The 18,187-nt window shown below is 58.2% G+C and overlaps 3 protein-coding genes across 3 annotated transcripts; 2 read left to right on the top strand and 1 right to left on the bottom strand.

Annotated features, from left to right (window-relative positions):
- Window positions 1–223: 223 nt before the first annotated feature.
- On the top strand, window positions 224–6,820 carry PTSG_07431 (uncharacterized protein; the record flags this gene model as incomplete). The annotated part of the gene is made up of 10 exons (XM_004990875.1): window positions 224–1,249; window positions 1,616–2,401; window positions 2,898–2,943; window positions 3,258–3,421; window positions 3,682–3,774; window positions 4,048–4,201; window positions 4,445–4,906; window positions 5,029–5,180; window positions 5,521–5,773; window positions 6,216–6,820. The coding sequence occupies 10 exons, from the start codon at window positions 224–226 to the stop codon at window positions 6,818–6,820; spliced, it is 3,741 nt and encodes a 1,246-aa protein (XP_004990932.1).
- Window positions 6,821–7,693: 873 nt separating this feature from the next.
- PTSG_07432 (polymerase II polypeptide A) lies at window positions 7,694–15,198 on the bottom strand (the record flags this gene model as incomplete). The annotated part of the gene is made up of 8 exons (XM_004990876.1): window positions 7,694–11,656; window positions 11,983–12,393; window positions 12,522–12,662; window positions 13,074–13,424; window positions 13,826–14,128; window positions 14,310–14,400; window positions 14,711–14,864; window positions 15,108–15,198. The coding sequence occupies 8 exons, from the start codon at window positions 15,196–15,198 to the stop codon at window positions 7,694–7,696; spliced, it is 5,505 nt and encodes a 1,834-aa protein (XP_004990933.1).
- Window positions 15,199–15,919: 721 nt separating this feature from the next.
- Window positions 15,920–18,179, top strand: PTSG_07433 (Srrm2 protein). The gene is made up of 3 exons (XM_004990877.1): window positions 15,920–16,538; window positions 16,765–16,921; window positions 17,246–18,179. Exons 1-3 carry the CDS (start codon window positions 16,189–16,191, stop codon window positions 17,879–17,881), a joined length of 1,143 nt encoding a protein of 380 aa, XP_004990934.1. The 5' UTR covers window positions 15,920–16,188; the 3' UTR covers window positions 17,882–18,179.
- Window positions 18,180–18,187: the final 8 nt, after the last annotated feature.

The raw sequence follows: 18,187 nt of genomic DNA on the forward strand, positions 1-18,187 counted from the left end.
ACAACAACAACAACAACAACAACAACAACAACAGCAGCAGAAACAGACGGACGGCGTGCGTGGGCGCTCCAACAGCTCCCAGCCCCCACTGCTGCCATCATGCATTGTTGCGGCAGTGTACCGGGGCCGAACAATTCTGCAGCCCAACACACGCACACCAAAGCACGTGCCAAATCACGCCGAAGACGAACACCTCTTTCTCCAACAACAGCAGCAGCAGCAGATGTCCGCAATGCAGAAGCAGCACCGGCGTCCCGAGTCGCCGTCAGCAGCATCCTCACCGCCAAAGCTGACGACGAGCAGACATCCGCTCCAACGCTCGTCCAGCGACCACCCTCGATCACCCTCGGGTGCCCAAGCCAAGTCGCCGACCACCTCCTCGAATCTCGCCGCAAACACCACAGCAACAGCAGCCACTGCAGCAGCGGGAGACAGAGGAGAAGGAGGAGGGCGAAGCAACAGCGACCTCCTGCTGCAGTCGAGCCAGCCACGTCCTCGCCCAGGGTCAGCCCAGAGCACGCGCAGTGATGGCGGCAGGGTCAGCCCTCTTGTGCACCGCAGCAACAGCGTCGTGCACCACGCGCCAACGGTTCCAAAGGAAGATCGCGAGGCGTTTGTCAACGAGTCAATTCGCCTCTGCTTGGCTGCCCGCCCCGCAGAGCGCACCCAAACAGAAGCCACCATCACCGTCGCTGCAGACACCATCGAGTGCACCGCATACGAGCCCGACCCAACGGTTGGCACGGTCGTGCACGGCCGCAGTGGCCGGGCCACGCCAACCAGCGGCGGTGACACGCCGTTTCTGGGTGCGCGTGGTGATGGCGTTACCTGTGGCTCTGGAGATGGCCATCACCATCGGCACAGCATCGACACCGCTGGTGATGTGCAAGGTGCAGCCGGCGACAGCTCGAAGCAGCACAGCCGCGTCCTGTGGGGGTGTGCGCAGCGGCAGGCCATGTTCTTCAGTGCCGGCAGCCGCAACCGCCAGCACGACTGCTTCGTCATGGTGCGCACGCGGCATGCGGATGTGGTGGCGGAGGTGTTCCAGGCGCCCTCCGCGGATCAGGCCGCAGAATGCATGGAGACGCTTGCATCTGCGTTTGGCGTGGCGTCCAACCTTGGCCAGCGGCGCATCAAGCAGCAACGACGACAGCAACAGCACCATAGGCAGCAGGAGGGGGCGACGAATGACACGCAGGCGACGCAGCAGCTGCTGTTCAACTCATCTACAGCGACGCGCGCATCCAAAGTGCGACCGACGTCTCCGCTCTCCTCTTCCTCGTCGCCATCGCATTCGCCGACCCCACTCCAGCAGCAGGGGCGGCTGCACCATGCTGGGTCACTCACGTTACACCAGCCCCCACCCCTGCCGCAACAACAACAACAACAACAACAACAACAACAAGTACCATTGCACGTGCTGCATAAACAACGACAGGCCCAGCTGGAGGGTGCAGTGATGCAAACAACCCTATCAACAACAACTTCGACATCAGTAACCGCACAGCAGCGCGTGTCGCCACTGTGTGGTGCGAGCGATAATGCGCCCGCTAGCGCTTCCTCTCCGTGCTCCTCCTCTCCCTCCGTGCTGGTGACACGCTTCCGTGGCGGACAGGCGAAGCCAAAGCATGCCCGACCTGCTTTGCAGCGCGCTGAAGCGGTGGAAAGCCTTGTGGCCGCCCAGCAGCAGGGGCAGCAAGCAGGAGGCTTGAGAACCAATGGGCACACCGCAATAGCAGGTGATGTGCAGACACGCGAAGTTGCGGTGGACGATGGTGTGGGCACAATGTTGTCCAAGGAGGCGAGCGCCGTGTCTGTGTTTCGGTCCCTGTCGACGGCATCATCAACATCGTCGCCCTTATCCCGAACAGCGAGTGCTGATGCCAGTACCACTGCTAGTGCTGTGGAGGAAGTTGCTGCCAGTGAGACGCACGCCACCGTCAAGATCACCGTCTCGCCAGCTGCTGCCGCCACCACCACAGCAACAACGGCGGGCGATGTGCGTGTAGGTGCAGTCGACGACGACACTGATGAGCAGCATGCAGGAACGGTCGACTTTGCCGCGCTCTACAGCGGATATGTGGAGACGGCCCCGGCAACGGGAAAGACGCACGCCGTGCACCACCAGGCGGTGAGGTTGCAGACAGGTGCCAGCGTGCGACCACGCTCCATTCGCAGAGTGGACGTACAGCTGAACATGGCCGGTGGCTGTTCGGTGGTGGACCTGGAGAGCCGGCGCACCATCTGCACCATCCGCGTGCACCAGTTGCTTGCATGCACGCTGGAGGTGTCGCCGCCGTGCCCTGCGCTCGAAAACGCGTGTATGCACGTGTGCATTTCACGCCGCCATCCCGCTGGCCACGTGTTCACCCACGTCTTTACCATGCACGACGAATCGAAGGTAAGAGGCGAGGGTGTATGGTGTTTGTGTATGTGTATGTATGTGTGTGTGTTGTTGTTGTTGTTGTTGTTTAAGTTGTTGTTGTTGTTGTTGTTGTTTAAGTTGTTGTTGTTGTTGTTGTTTAAGTTGTTGTTGTTGTTGTTGTTGTTTAAGTTGTTGTTGTTGTTGGTGGTGGTGTTGTTGTTGTTGTTGTTGGTGGTGTTGTTGTTGAAGTTGTTGTTTAAGTAGTAGTTGTTGTTGTTGTTTTTGGAGTGTTTTAGCCACGCTTTCCACATCTCACCACAATTATCTCCCCCCCCCATCTCATCCGGCATCCTGTACAACAACAACAACAACAACTTCAACAACTTAAACAACTTAAACAACAACAACAACTTAAACAACAACAACAACTTAAACAACAACTTAAACAACAACAACTTAAACAACAACAAAGGCCCACTCGCTCGCCCATCGGCTGCAGGACATGCTCGTGCGCCACGTGTCCGATCCGCAGCTCAGATCGTTCGCAGAGCGCTGGCTCATCCACGACGAACTTGATGGTGCGGCGGCAACGACTGCTGCTGCTGTTGTTGGGGGGCAGCGCGCGCGCGCGCGCGTGTGTGTGTGTGTGTGTGTGTGTGTGTGTGTGTGTGTGTGTGTGTGTGTGTGTGTGTGTGTGTGTGTGTGTGTGTGTGTGTGTGTGTGTGTGTGTGTGTGTGTGGTGGTGGGGGTGTGTGTGTGTGTGTGTGTGTGTGTATGACTGCGATATTGTTGACACTTGCGTTGGCGGAGCGATATTGGGCGCCCATCACGCAGCTATGCCAATTCACACACACGCATATATACACATGCGTGTCATGTCATCAACTTTTAGGCCTTGATTTGCAGCAGAAGCGGGTTGTGTTGGAGCAGCACGTGCACACGCTTGACGCCGCGCACCAGAAGACGGTGCACCGGCTGGTGAAGAAGTTGACGCGCCCTGGAATGGACGAGGCGGCGCACGTTGCCCTCCTCCTCGACGCATTCCTCGAGGTCAAGGTGTGAACGACACCTTGTTTTGTGTTCGTGTGTGTGTGTGTGTGTGTGTGTGTGTGTGTGTGTGTGTGTGTGTGTGTGTGTGTGTGTGTGTGTGTGTGTGTGTTGTCTGTGTTGTGTGTGTGTGTGTGTGTGTGTGTGTGTGTTGTCTGTGTTTGTGCAAGCGTGTTTGTTTCACTGTTTCTGCTCTTGTTTAACATGAGATACATTTTCCTGATGTGCCGCCCCATGTCTCACCAATTGTTATTCCCCTTCCGCTGCAGTACTCCACGGGCCGTGCTGCGTCATTCTCAAACCTCAAGCGGTCGCTCACCGCCTCTCTCGATTCCCTCCTCGCAGCTGCGCCAAAGCAGCCGGTGTGTGTGTGTGTGTGTGTGTGTGTGTGTGTGTGTGTGTGTGTGTGTGTGTGTGTGTGTGTGTGTGCGTGCGTGCGTGCGTGCGTGCGTGCGTGCGTGCGTGCGTGCGTGTGTGCGTTGGCGTCGGATTTACTTGCATCAGTCCAGAAGCTATGAAATGCACTCTCGGGTTCGTTGTTGATGCTCAAAGCCAGTCGCCATCTCTGAAGTACACACACACACACACACGCGCACACACACGCTCTCACACGTGCCATGCCCCGTCCTCCCCAGCTTCCTTCGCGGCGGCCCGGGTCCTCGCGCCTTCGTGTGCAGCAGTCGACTACAGCTGGAGCGGCCGGCGGTGGACATGTGAGCGGTGGCGCTGACCATCCGGAGTGGAAACGCGACATCTTCGACAAAGTGTCGACACGGCGGCCACATCTCGGTGAGTTGGGAGAAGCGCTTCTTTGCTTGCTGACTGACGCCCTTGTGCTGCAGGTGTGCTCTGTGCTCTGACACCGCATGTTGTTATTGTGTGCCTGAACGTCTTCCAACACAACAGTGTACCCAATTGCCCGCACACATACGCACATGCACATGCACACACACACGTTTACACACTCATGCACGATCGCACGACGTACTCACTGTGGACACCGTGCCCACGCCACCGCCACTCCACTCAAAGTGACACCCACGCGGCACCGGGCCCGCGGGCGGCGCAGTCGCCTCGCCTCTGCCACTGTCGACATGACGCGCTCTGAATTCGTGCGGCAGCGGTGGCGAAAGGCGGCGCAACAGCAGCTGTTGCTTGTGCGCATGAGCTCTCTCAATGCGCAGCTGGAGGCGGAGGCCGCGGAGGTGGCCATGCGCAACGCGAGCGCAGAGCAGGAGAGGAAGCGCGCGCTTGCAGAGGAGCTGTGGGAAGCGTTGTTGTCGGCGCCAGCGCCCATACTCGATGAGGCTGAGACGTGGGCCAACCAGCAGCTTGCGACTGCGTTTGATGCCGGGGTGTCCTCTGGCCTGCGCGGTCACGTGTGGTTGTGGGCGGCAAAGCGGCGCCTCTCTGCGTGTGCGCGCGTTCGCTACTCCTACTTGGACCTGTTGGTGGAACCAAGCATCTATATTCACGCCATCCAAATCGATATTGGTGAGAGGGTGTGTGTGTATAAAAACACATGCCGTCATTGAAGCTTGTCTCCTGTCCAGCTGCTTCATTTTGTAACCTTCTCCTCACTATCATCACAACAACAACCACCACCACAACCATAGACCGCACGTTTCCCGAGCATCCCCGCTTTGCCAGTAAAACTTCCGCCATCAAGCGCTCGCTGCGCAATTGCATGAAGGCGTATTCCATCTTGGACGAGGACGTTGGCTACTGCCAGGGCATGTCCTTTGTTCAGGGCTTGCTTCTCCTCCACGTGCGTCTCCCTGTACCTGACACCACTTGTCTGCGCATAATCGTGCTCAGCACTCTTGTACCTGCGTGGCTGCGTGTGTGTGTGTGTATGTGTGTGCGTGCGTGTATTTGCTCATTGCTTGTGTGTGTGTGTGCGTGCGTGCGTGTATTTGCTCATTGCTTGTGTGTGTGTGTGTGTGTGTGCGTGTGTGTGTGTGTGTGTGTGTGTGTGTGTGTGTGTGTGTGTGTGTGTGTGTGTGTGTGTCTTCCAGCGGTACGCATCTGTGTTTGCCTCACCTCAAGTCTGCGAAAATCATTACCATTGACCGCCAACATGCACGAACGCCTTTGTACGTATTTAGTTGCCGGAGGAGGACGCCTTTGCGGCATTTGTGTCGCTGTTGTACGACGTTGGCCTTCGCAACCTTTACATGCCTGACATGTATGCACTGCAGCGCTCGTTGTACTGCTTCTCGCGACTCCTGCACGATCGCGTGCCGGGCGTCTTCCACCACCTTGACCAGTTCTCCGTCGAGCCCTTCCTCTATGCAACCCCGTGGTTCCTCACCTTCTTCAACACGCAGTTCACCACTGAATTCGCCGAAGTCGTGCTTGGTCAGTGTTTTTGTTGTTGTTGTCTGTTTTGTTGTTGTTGTTGTTGTTGTTGTTGTTGTTGCTGTTGTTGTTGTTGTTGTTGTTGTTGTTGTTGTTGTTGTTGTTGTTGTTGTTGTTGTTGTTGTTGTTGTTGTTGTTGTTGTTGTTGTTGTTGTTGTTGTTGTTGCTGTTGTTGGTGTTGCTGTTGTTGGTGTTGTTGTTGTTGTTGTTGGTGTTGTTGTTGTGGACATTGTGGACATTGTGGACATTGTGGACGTTTGGGATTCTTGCGTGTGGAACAATTACGAGCGCCTTTCTCCTCTTCATTCTCTGTCTCTGATATCTTTTCATTTGCAGGTATCTCATGCACATGCACACACTCATGCACATGCACATGAAAACACACACGCTCACATGTACACGCACACACGCGCGCACATGCGCGCAAACGAAACCCTCGCAGACCACCTGCTGGTGTTTGGGGAGCTGGTGCTGTACCGCGTCGGGCTTGCCCTCTTGGAGAGCGCGTCGGAGTGCGTGCGTTCGTGCAACGGCTTTGAAGAGACGCTGCGCTGGCTGCAGACAGAGCTGCGCACACACGCGCACGAGCGAGTGGACGCCATCATGAGCCGCGTGCGCAGCATGGACGTGTTCATGAGCGACGTGCGCGCCATCGAGCGGGAGTACGACACCATGCAGAGCGCACACGCAAAGGACTCGCAGGAGATGCAGGAGATGCGGCGCGACAACGTGTTTCTGCGCCAGCACGTGAACCACGCTAAGGCAGCGCTGCAGTCGCTGCGTGTTGAGCGCGACCTGTGGAAGACGCGCACGCGTGCGATGCAGCGGTATGCACGGGAGATGGCGAGCATCCTGCAGCAGCACGGACTGCCGCTTCCATCGGTCAATGAACAGGACACGTTGGAATGCCGCGATCGCGATGAGTTTGAGCTCTCGCAGGCGTTGTTCCCGCCAAAAGCACAGGATAAGGGACGTGACAACGCGGAGCGGCAAGCAAGCGAGCAGCAAGAAGTGGGGAAAGACTTGCGAACGGGGAGCCAAACATAACCGGACCAAAGTTGAAGGGGCCAAAGAGCAAGACCCTCTGCTGCACATGTCGCAGCAACTGCTAGCAGACACAACGTTTGTTGCGCTTGTTGCGCTTGTTGTTCTGTAGTTTAATGTTGTTGTGAACTTCATCAACACCGTTCGTCGATCCACTTTTTGTTCACCCTTGAGTTTTGTTTTGTAGGCGAGAAAGTGAGGTACTCAGCAGCCAGCCAGTCAAAGACCATTGTCACAAGACCAAAACACTCGTTCATATTTGACGTCTCATCATCACAGATTCCTTTTATGACTCTCATTGTCCTCCGTAAATAAACACGCCAGCCGGCAAACCATCCATGAATCCATCCATGCACACACACACACACACACACACACACACACACACACACACACACACACACACACACACACACACACACACACACACAGTCACCAACGTATCGCTCTCGTGAACAAGGAGGGTTGGCTGTTCTCATGTGCAGCGCGCGTGCGCGCATGTGTATGCACGTGTGTATGCTTTGTCTATTTATTTGGAAATGGAAAAAAGCAAGGGGTTCTTATCAGTTCATCACAACAGACACAAGCAAGCAACATCATCAAATCACAACACCACTCACTGCGTCAGCTTTCGCTCTCGCTATCGTACACTCAGCTCCAACTGTACCCATGTAAACCAGCCTCACATCAACACCACCCTTGAAATGCAGTTGCACGAGAGGATGACAGAACATATGTCACGAGTGAGCACAATACACGTCAACCTCACGTCAACACACCCAAACGCTTCTATCACATGCGACACACCAGCCTGCTGCTTCTCGCGCGTGCTCCACTGTGGCTTTCTTGACCACGCAATGGACTGCAACGACAACACTAACGGCTGGGGTTGTTGTTGCTGCCACCAGGAGCTGTGGGAGAGTAGGACGGGGAGGTGGGGGAGTAAGACGGCGATGTGGGAGAGTAGCTGGGCGAGGTTGGGCTGTACGAGGGCGACGTGGGCGAATAGGATGGGGACGTGGGGCTGTAGCTCGGCGACGTGGGCGAGTATGACGGGGACGTGGGAGAATAGCTCGGGGATGTGGGGCTGTATGAAGGAGACGTAGGCGAGTAGCTTGGTGATGTGGGGCTGTATGATGGCGATGTGGGGCTGTAGCTTGGGGAGGTTGGGGAGTACGACGGGGAGGTGGGAGAGTAAGACGGCGATGTGGGGGAGTAGCTGGGCGAGGTTGGGCTGTACGACGGCGACGTGGGCGAGTAAGAGGGGGACGTGGGTGAGTAGCTCGGCGACGTTGGCGAGTAGGACGGCGACGTCGGGGAGTAGGACGGGGAGGTGGGAGAGTAGGACGGGGAGGTGGGAGAGTAAGACGGCGATGTGGGGGAGTAGCTGGGCGAGGTTGGGCTGTACGAGGGCGACGTGGGCGAGTAAGAGGGGGACGTCGGGGAGAAAGATGGGGAGGTGGGCGAGTATCCTGGTGATGTCGGTGAGTACGAGGGCGATGTCGGCGACTGGCCTGGCTTGGGCGACGTCGGGGAGTACCCGGGCGACGTTGGGCTGTACATTGGCGACGCTGCAGCGTCGGCCCTGGGAGACGTCGGGGAGTACCCGGGCGACTGCGGGGCGTAGCGTGGCGACGCCGGGTTGTACGAGGGCGACATGGCGCCAAACCCTGGCGAGTCCGCCACGGGGCTGCGGCCGGGCGACAGCGTGCCGTCAAAGGCGTGATCCGGGGTGAACTGGCCCATGATGGGGGTCTGCCCGCCGACGATGGAGGGCGACGCGGCAAAGTGGGCTGGGGTGCGGGCGCTGGTCCACGGCGTTGCCGCGCCCTCGCCCAGGTCATCGCCTTCCTCTGCACCGAGAATGTCGTCGTCGCCAACCAGGTCCGTGGGGCGGAACGTGATGGCCTGCGACAGCATGTCGCGGTCAATAAACAGGTCAAAGTAGCCCGTGCCGACCGGGGCGAGGTTGCCCAGCATGATGTTCTCCGAGACGCCACGCATGGTGTCCGTCTCTGCGTGGGCCGCGGCCTCAAGCAGAATGTCGACCGTCTCCTCAAAGGAGGCTCGCATCAGGGCGCCGGTGCTCTGGCGGTTGATGCCGTGGCGCGTGATGGCCATCAGGCTGCCCTTGTTCGTCATAATGTCGCACAGCAGCGACAGGTGGCGGTAGTTGACGTTGGCGCCGCCAGACGTCACGACGTTGATAATCTCGTTCTCCACGGCCTTGCGCGCCGCCTCAATGCCAAACACCTGGAACACCTCCACAATGTCGTTGGTGGACGAGTTTTCCGGGTCGACGTGCGGGTGCGAGAGCACCTTGGCCAGGCTGGAGCCGTCCGTCTCGATGATCCAGCCAGACTTACTCTGGAAGGTGCCGTTCTCGTCATAGTAGCGCTTGAGCTTCTCCGGCTCCTTGGTCTCCGGCTTTGAGATGTACCCGCGCGAGATCTCCTCCACGCCCTTGAGGTGCAGGTTCTTCAGCAGCCGCTCCTCCACCAGGCGCAGCAGGCGGTCCGCGGACATGAAGTCCTCCATGCCCTCCTCGTTCTCCTCCACCTTGGTCAGGCGGATGCGCATCACCTTCTGCTTGGCAGCGGCGTTGGTCGTGTACACGCACTTGACCGTCGACTCGAGGTACGACTCAATCTTCTCCTCAATCATGTCGCAGGACACGTCGCGCAGGGTCATCTGCACCGAGTCAAGCTCCAGCCGCAGCACCCAGGGGGACAGGTCCTCGGGGTGGTAGTCTGGGTCGTCAAAGTAGTCCTGCAGAAACTCGAGGTCCTCTTGGATGATGGTGTTGCGCTCGTCCGGGTCAAAGCAGATGCTGCTCTTCTTCACCACGGCACTGAGTGGGGTGTACTCGAGGTCGTACAGGCAGCGCAGCGCGAGCGTCTCGTTGTCGCTGGCCTGCTCGTCCAGGAACAGCAGCATGCTTGGCGTCTTGGGGTTGCGAGACACGTTGATGATCTCCTTGAGGCGCGGCACGCCGAGCGTGACGTTCTTGGCGGAGTAACCGGCCTGGTGGAACGTGTTGAGCGTCATCTGCGTGGTTGGCTCGCCGAGGCACTGGGCCGCCAGCGGGCCCACCATCTCCGCGGGCTGCGCCTGCGACTGCGCAAACCTGTGCTCAATCTCGCCCAGCACCCACTCAAACGCCTCGCGCGTGAGGCGGTGCTCGTGGATGAGGCGGTTTGTGGCCAGCATGGAGCGCAAGTGGCAGCAAAACTGCAGCGTGGTCGACTCCTGCGCGGCGACGCTGATGGGGTCGTCGCCCGGCACCACGATCAGCTTTTTTGTGAGCGCGTTGATGGAGGTGAGCGCGTACAGCGGGTTGAGGTCCGAGGGCTGCGTGCCGTCAATGTGGAACAGCTTCTGCGCGTTCCACAGCAGGCGGTGCAGGTTGACGGGGAGGACGACCGTCTCGTTGCCGCGGTCGTGCACCTTGCGCAGCTCGTCGCGGTCGCGGATGAGCTGCTCGTACTCGTCCAGCAGCTGCTGCGCGGCGTCCTGCGACGCGGCCAGGTCGTCCACCACGTCCTCCGTCAGGAAGCGCCGCAGGGAGCGGGTGTTGGCGACGTTGGTGAGGAAGCGTTTCTCAAACGTGGCGTTGTCGAGCTTGAGGGTGAGTGACTGCGACTCGACGAGGGCGCCGTCCATGCCGTCCTCGCCGTAGTGCAGCTGCACCAGGTCGCCCGTGGAGTTGCGCACGGTGCCGTCGTACTCCAGGCGCAGGCCCTCCATGGACTTGACCAGCCGCCGCTGGATGTACCCGGTCTCGGCCGTCTTCACGGCCGTGTCAATCAGACCCTCGCGCCCGCCCATGGCGTGAAAGAAAAACTCGTGCGGCTCGAGCCCTTGGATGTAGGAGCTGAAGACAAACCCGCACGCGTGCGGGCCGTAGTCGTCCTTGACAAAGTGCGGCAGGCTGCGGTGCCGAAAGCCAAAGGGGATGCGCTTGCCCTCCACGTTCTGCTGCGAGACGCAGGCGATGATCTGGGAGATGTTGATCTCGCTGCCCTTGGACCCGGCGGTGGACATGGCCTTGAAGTTGTTGTGCTCGGAGAGCGCCTTCTGCACGGCGCCACCCGTCTTCTTGATGACCTGGTTAAGGTTCTTGTTCACCTTGGCCTCAAACGTCTGGCGGATGGTGTGGCCGGGCGACGGCTCAATCTTGTCCAGCTGCGCGTCCTGGATGAGCTCGTTCACCTTCTCGTTGGCCGCCGCCTTCTCGCTGTCAATTGTGTCGTAGGTGTGCGTGTCGGCAATGGCGTCGCCGATGCCGATGCTGTGGCCGTGGATGAGGAGCCAGTTGTTGACCACCGTCTGCACGTTGCCGTAAAACTGGCGGGCGCGCTCGTGGCCGTGCTCCATCATGATGACGTGGATGACGCCGTTGGCGCGCGCGCCCATCGTCTTCTTGCACAGGATGCCGGAGATGAGCTTGCCGTTCTGGATCAGCACGCGCGTGTCGTGCTGGGTGATGTGGGTGGCGTCCTCCGCCTCAATCACGTTGCCGTCCTTGTCCCGCGGCGTGTCGACGGAGCCGTCGTGCTGGCTGTAAAACTGCACCAGGTTGATCTTGTCCGGCAGCACCATGGACACGAGCTGCTTGCCGGTCCACAACTCCTTTGGCTTGAGCAGCGCAGGCTCCGGCAGGCGGCCGTCCCAGTTGGGGTACCACATGAGCAGCTGCATCATGTCGTCCTTCTCGATGAATGTGTCGCGGAACGTGAGCTTGCGGATGGCCGTCAGCGTATCCTGGATGATACCCATCACAGGCCGGTTGGCCTGCGGCGTCAAAATGTTCCGCTGCACCATCATAATCTCCTCGACCTGTTGCCCGGGAGAAGGGGGGGGGAGGTGGAGGAATGGAAACGGAAGGAACAGAATCGAGCACGTGCATGAGTGAGTGTGTGAGTGAGTGGGCGAAAAGAAAGAGATAGGCGGGGAGGGGTTCAGAGAAAAGAGGAGGGGAGGACGACAAACAAACACACACAAAGAAAGAGAGAGAGAGAGAGAGAGCAGCAGCAGCAGCAGCAGCAGCACGCATGAAACTTATTCACACGCAGCAGCACGCATACAGAAGCACACACACAGCAGCACACACACAAACACATACAGAGGCACGCATACATCCACACAGCACATGCTGCTCGTACCTCCGCGCGGGTGCCGAGGGATTGTGGCACGTGCAAGTTCATTTCATCGCCATCGAAATCGGCGTTGTACGGGGAGGTGACACTGAGGTTCATGCGGAAGGTTGACCACGGCAGAACCTTGACGCGATGGCCCATCATGGACATCTTGTGCAGGGTTGGCTGTCGGTTGAAGATGATGACATCGTCGTCCTTGAGATGCCGCTCAACAATGTACCCGGGCTGGAGGTTGAGATCCATGGCGTTGCGCGCGTGCCGCAGATCGATGCGCTGCCCGTCATCGCGGATGATGTACTTGGCGCCCGGATGCTGGTTTGGGCCGCGGTCAACATACTGCTTCATGGTGTTGATGTTGAAGTTGGTCACCCGCTCCGGCACTGTCAGCGTCAGCGCCACGGATGTCGGCACGCCAACCTGCAGCGAGCACAAGAGTTGAGGATGAGGCAGGCCAGCAAATGCACATGGTGTTTGTGTTGCGACACACAAACGCACACACGAAAGCAAGTGTACAGCAAATACACAGCGGCGCCGCGCGTGCACACCTGGTCAATCTCGAGGTTTGGGTCTGGGTTGATGACGGTACGTGCGCTAAAGTCGACGCGCTTTCCCATGAGGTTCCCGCGGATTCGGCCCTCTTTGCCCTTGAGGCGCTGCGAGATGGCCTTGATGGGGCGCCCAGATTTCTGCCGTGGACGGGTTAGGTTGTGTGTGTGTGTGTGTGTGTGTGTGTGTGTGTGTGTGTGTGTGTGTGTGTGTGTGTGTGTGTGTGTGTGTGTGTGGGTGTGTGTGTGTGTGTGGGTGTGTTGTGCCATGGTGAGCGTGAACGTGGAGGTGGTGGGAAGCAGAGGCATGTGTTGTGGATTCGTATGGGCGAGAGAAAATAGCAACATGGACAGCGCAGAGAACAAATAGAGCATGCGTCGGAAGTGTGTGGCGGGGTGGGAAATGGACGAGTGCACACACACACACACACACACACGAGCACATGCCAAAAAGGAAACAAGGGTGGCACAAGCAACGCATTGCACAAGCGACACAGTGCAACAAAGCGAAGAAGCAAAGCAGGGCCATGTTGGTGGATGTGGTGGGCTCACCTGCATGGACATGGGCATGTGTGGGAGGTTGTTGTCGAAGAGGGTGGCCACCTTGAACTGGAGGTAGAGCACGTTCTCCTCAATCACGTGCCGTGGCGCACCGCTCTGCTCGTTCTCGCGCAGGCCGTTGTTTGCCTTGACAATCTCTGCGTACTGGTTGGTGAGGTCATCGTGGCTGCGGCCACCGCTGCCCATCTGCACGGAAGGGCGCACGGCGAGCGGGGGCACGGGCAGGCAGGTGATCATAAGCCAGTCCGGGCGCGTGTGATGGGGGTCAAAGCCCAGCGCCTCGGCATCGGCGTGGCTGATGTTGTGCAGAAGCTCGTAAATTTCTTCCGTCGACATGGTGCGCTGTGACATGCATTGCATGCACACGTTTGCGTTTGTTGAGAGAGGGGGAAGGGTCGTGCAGAGAAGGTTGCATTGATGTGAGGTGGCGTCGGTGTGAGGTGGCGTTGGTGCGGTGTGAGAGGGGAGAGAGAGAGAGAGGCAAAACAAGTGTTGAAAAGGCAGATGAGGTGACAAACGGGGCAAGGAGGTATACAGAGCACGTGCATGAAGGAAGGTGTGTGCCACGAGAACGCAGAACAAGACAAGGCAGCCATTCAAGCACACACCAAAAACACACAAAACAAAAAACACACAAAACACAACACATGCACACATTCACGAAGCATACACAACCAAAGCACACGAGCACACGCCTCCACCGCCTTCCTCGGAAGCTTCCTGTTGTGAGCTGCTGGACTCACCGCTGTGACAAGACCGTTGTCGTCCTTTGTCTCCATGATGATTTCGAGCGTATGCCCGGGCTCAGTAGAGCGACGCACGGACTTTGGCTGCTCGGCACCGCACCCCGAGTGGCCCTGCTTCTCAAGCTCCTCCTCTGGGCTGAGCTGGATGTCGTCTGGCCTGTCGTCGTCCATCCCTGTTCCGGCCTCGCACACCTTGCGGCCAGCACACTTCTTGGCAATGGCCTTGAGCCGCTTCTTGGGGTCGTTCTTCGTGCGGCGCAGAATCTCCTTCACCTCATCATCCGACAGGTCAACCAGCAGCTGCACATGGTGGTTGTGGTTGTGTGAATGGTGCGTGAGGACAGACAAACGGCATTCTCAACGAGACAACAGCAGCAACCCACCCAGAAAAGCACCAGCGCGAACCAGCACTGCCACAAGAGCAGGATCATTAGCCATGGGGGAGTATGAGCATGGGGTATTGAGGTTTTGTGAAGCGGACCTTTGAGCACGACTTGCAGATGCAGCGAAGAACCTGCACAATCTTGCTGATCATGCCAACGTGGACGACGGGCTTGGCCAGGTCGATGTGGCTGTGCAGAACACGTGGATGCAAGCAGGTGTGTGCATGTGTGAGCATGTCGCAAGAGAAGAGGCAGAATGCAACCACATCAAACTATCAAGGGAGAAGGAACCAGCAGCGTCACAGAAGAGCAAACCACACCACGCAGCCGAGACACGCATGCACAGGGAAGTTGGGCCACTTGAAAATACACACGCACACGCACGCACGCACGCACGCACGCACACACACACATTCTCTCTCGGTCACTCTGTCACCGACCCGCACCCACACACACACCCACACACACATAATCCCCACTCCACCCAAACTACACTCACCCAAAGTGTCCCGGGCATTCCGAGGCGGTGCCATGGCACGTCTCACAGCGAAGGTCGCGATCAATGGGGCCCATGCGAGGGTCACTCAGGCCACCAGGCTTTGGTACGCCATTCTCCTGGTGCTCTGGCGTGGTGATCTCGCACACGGAACCGGCTGCATGTGTGTGTGTGTGTGTGTGTGTGTGTGTGTGTGTGTGTGTGTGTGTGTGTGTGTGTGTGTGTGTGTGTGGTGTTGGCCAGGAGTGAGTGGAGGTGACCCAAGATAGAAAGGGAGCCGCAAACCACCTGTGGGCATGGCCTTACCCATAATCACAGCAGCGCATTCCGCACACTCGCTCACACGTTCTTGACATGACACATCTCAAATGCATGCACACACACACACGCACGCACACACCCTTGATCTCGTCGGGGCTGAGAATGCCAAACTTGATGCGCTTGGCCTTGCGCAGCGGCGCCACAGATGGGCGCTCCGCAAACGTCACCATGCTGACTTATGTGTGTCTAAATCACCACTCGACAGCTCAGGTCAATGCCAAAGTCTGCATGTGTGTGTGTGTGTGTGTGAGTGTGTTTGAGTGTGTGTGTGTGAGTGTGTGTGTGTGTTTGATAGGGCGCATGTTGAGTGTGTTTGAGAAGGTAAGCATGGCACGAAACAATGACAACAGGGAGAGCGTGCACACAACCACAACGTCATGAGCATGTCTGTTGGTCGTGCGTATGCTTCTCTGTCAGGCCCAACATAATCACACACACAGACGGTTATGTTGTGACGACCGTGCTCAGTCCACAAATATGGGAAGCGCACACTCACATCAATGGCAATCACGGTGCGAAGGCGGAGAGAACCGGTGCACCACCACCAATTGTATGCGCTTGCGGCGTTTCAAGAGCACTCAACCCTTCCCTTCCCCAAGCTGCACCCCTCCAATCAATCCAGGAGACGAGGGAGAGCGTGCAGTGCTCCTGCGCCGTCGCTGGACAAGCGAGCACACCAACCAAGCAAAAGAGCAGTTCAGAGAGCGGCGTTCGCCTTCTTCTTCCCCTTTTCCACCGCACACGACACCAGCGCCTGCAGTAAATGGTCTGCTTCACTTCAACCCGCTCGCTTTTCTCTCGCAGTGTGTGCGCACCACACACAACGAAAAAGTTACGACGTATCCACCACGTCTGCATGGAATCAATTTTATTTTTTTATTTTTTTCTGGGTGGAGATCGTGCGCAGATACGAGACAACCAACAAAAGCAGCACTCGACAACGACAACCACAGCAGCCTGTGGCTGTCAGAGAGACTCACATCAATCCGGCTGGCTCACATCTACACAAGCGTGTGAGGGTGAACGAACACAGCCACACCCACACCCACACCCACACCCACACGTACACCCCACACAGCAAGCAACCACGCACATACTCACACTCGCTCACAGTTCCAAAGAAGACACATACCACAACACCACAACACAAAGAGGCAAAGATGTACAACGGAGTTGGCTTGACCACGCCGCGTGGCAGTGGCACCAACGGGTATGTGCAGCGGAACATGTCCATGATCCGTCGCTCACGGCCACAGCAGCAACAGCAACAACAGCAACAACACCAGCCTGGTGGCCCACCACACGCCATCCCAACAGCGCTCACACGCGCGCCTGATCAGGGGATCCTCGACCACTACCGTCGCCGCGAGATTGAACTCAAGTGCGCAGAGCTGGAGGATTCCATGACGGAGCAAGGCTGCACAGAGGACGAGATTGAGGCAAAGGTTGACGAGTATCGTGCACAGCTCCTCGAGAAGTTCCATGCCGCCAACATCCAGAAGCACGGAAAGTAAGGTTTCGGTGTGTGTGTGTGTGTGTGTGTGTGTGTGTGTGTGTGTGTGTGTGTGTGTGTTTTTGTGTGTGTGTGTGTGTGTGTGTGTGTGTGTACGAACATGCACGTGGCTGCTTTTGCTTGCGTCGCTGCTTGCTTGCGTGCTTTTGCTTACGCCGCTGCTTGCTTGTGTGCTTTTTTTCTTGCTTCGCGCGCTCACGCGTCCTCCTTCCATTGGCTGCAGGCATATGGGCACCCATGAAGAGGCGGCTGCCAACCAGGTGAAGAACGAGCGCCTCAAGTCTGCCTTTGGCATCGCCTCCGATTTCCAACACGGCGAATCCTTCAACGAGGACATGCAGAAGCAGCGCCGCGAAGAGCGCCGTGCCGCGCGACAGGCGGTACGTGTGATCATGCGCATTGGTGGTCAACACTGTGGATCGTTTCTTCTCCCCCGTTCTGTGTGTGCTCGTCCGTTTGTTCATGCTCCCACATCCCCCTTTCAATATCAGCAACGCTTCAGTGATGTCAATGATCTCACCCCTTGCCATTCCTCGCTCCGCTCCTTGTCATCGCTGCCATGTTCTTCTTTTTCCCCCTGCTGTTCCTCCTCCCCCATGTTTGTGCCGTCCTCTGTCTTGTCCGCCTCCTCACTTCCTCCTACCTCGCTTCCTACTTCCTTCGCCGCTGCATCGCTGCCATCGCCGCTACCGTCGCCCCATCAGCGCTATGAGCAGCGCAAGGCCGAGCGCGAGCAGCGGGCCCGCGAGCGTGAGGAGCGCTCTCATCGCCGCTACCGTCGCCACAGCCGCAGCAGGAGCCGCAGCAGGAGCCGGAGCCGCACGCCCCCGCGCCACCGCCGCCGCCACCGCCGTGACAGCCGGGATGAGCGCGATGAGCGCGATGAGCGGCGCCGGAGCGACGACCGCCGTGGAGAACGCGAGCATGGCGGCGCACATGATGATGCACGTGTCACGCGTGACGCTGAGGAGGTGCGCACGAGCCCGCGCCCTGCCCGTGACGGTGGCGATGCTGATGCTGATGCTGATGCTGATGCCGCCCGTGATGGCGGTGACGCCCGCGCAGATGTGGGCGGAAGTGAAGAGCGACGCGGTGGTCGCCAGCGGTCAGGCAGCCGCCGCCACAGCCGCGACGTGAGGGAAGACAGCGCTGAGAAACACCGCCGCCGTCGCCGTCGTCACAGCAGTGGCAGCAGCAGCAGTGGCAGCTCGTCATCGTCGTCGTCGAGTGGGTCTGATTCCGATTCGGGCTCAAGCTCATCCAGCAGCAGCAGTGGCAGCGATGACAGCCGTCGCCGTCGCCGTCGCCACCGCCGCCACTCCGCGTCCCCACGCCGCTAATTGTCGCGCTGGGTGTGTGTGTGTGTGTCTGTGTGTGTCTGTGTGTCTGTGTGTCTGTGTGTCTGTGTGTGTGTCTGTGTGTGTATCTGTCTGTCTATCTTTGCCTGCGTCTATCTGTGTCTGAGCCCTTGTGGTCTGCGTTGCCCCTTCGATAGCCCTGTCTTCTGCTCCCCACCCCCCCCCCTCTCTCTCTCGAACAGTGTGCTTTTCTCTTGTTCCTTTTCAAGAACTATGGTTGGTTTTCAATAACGAAAGACGATTGTGTGCGAGCAACAACAGTAAAAGCGCGAACTTTTCAACACACAT

The sequence above is a fragment of the Salpingoeca rosetta genome (assembly GCF_000188695.1).
Source record: "Salpingoeca rosetta unplaced genomic scaffold supercont1.22, whole genome shotgun sequence".
Classification (NCBI taxonomy): Eukaryota; class Choanoflagellata; order Craspedida; family Salpingoecidae; genus Salpingoeca; species Salpingoeca rosetta.

Coding starts and splice junctions, on each gene's coding strand:
- PTSG_07433 (XM_004990877.1), top strand. CDS start 16,189: ATGTACAACGGAGTTGGCTTGACCACGCCGCGTGGCAGTGGCACCAAC. Junction 16,539..16,764: donor AACATCCAGAAGCACGGAAA/GTAAGGTTTCGG, acceptor CATTGGCTGCAG/GCATATGGGCACCCATGAAG. Junction 16,922..17,245: donor GCCGTGCCGCGCGACAGGCG/GTACGTGTGATC, acceptor TCGCCCCATCAG/CGCTATGAGCAGCGCAAGGC.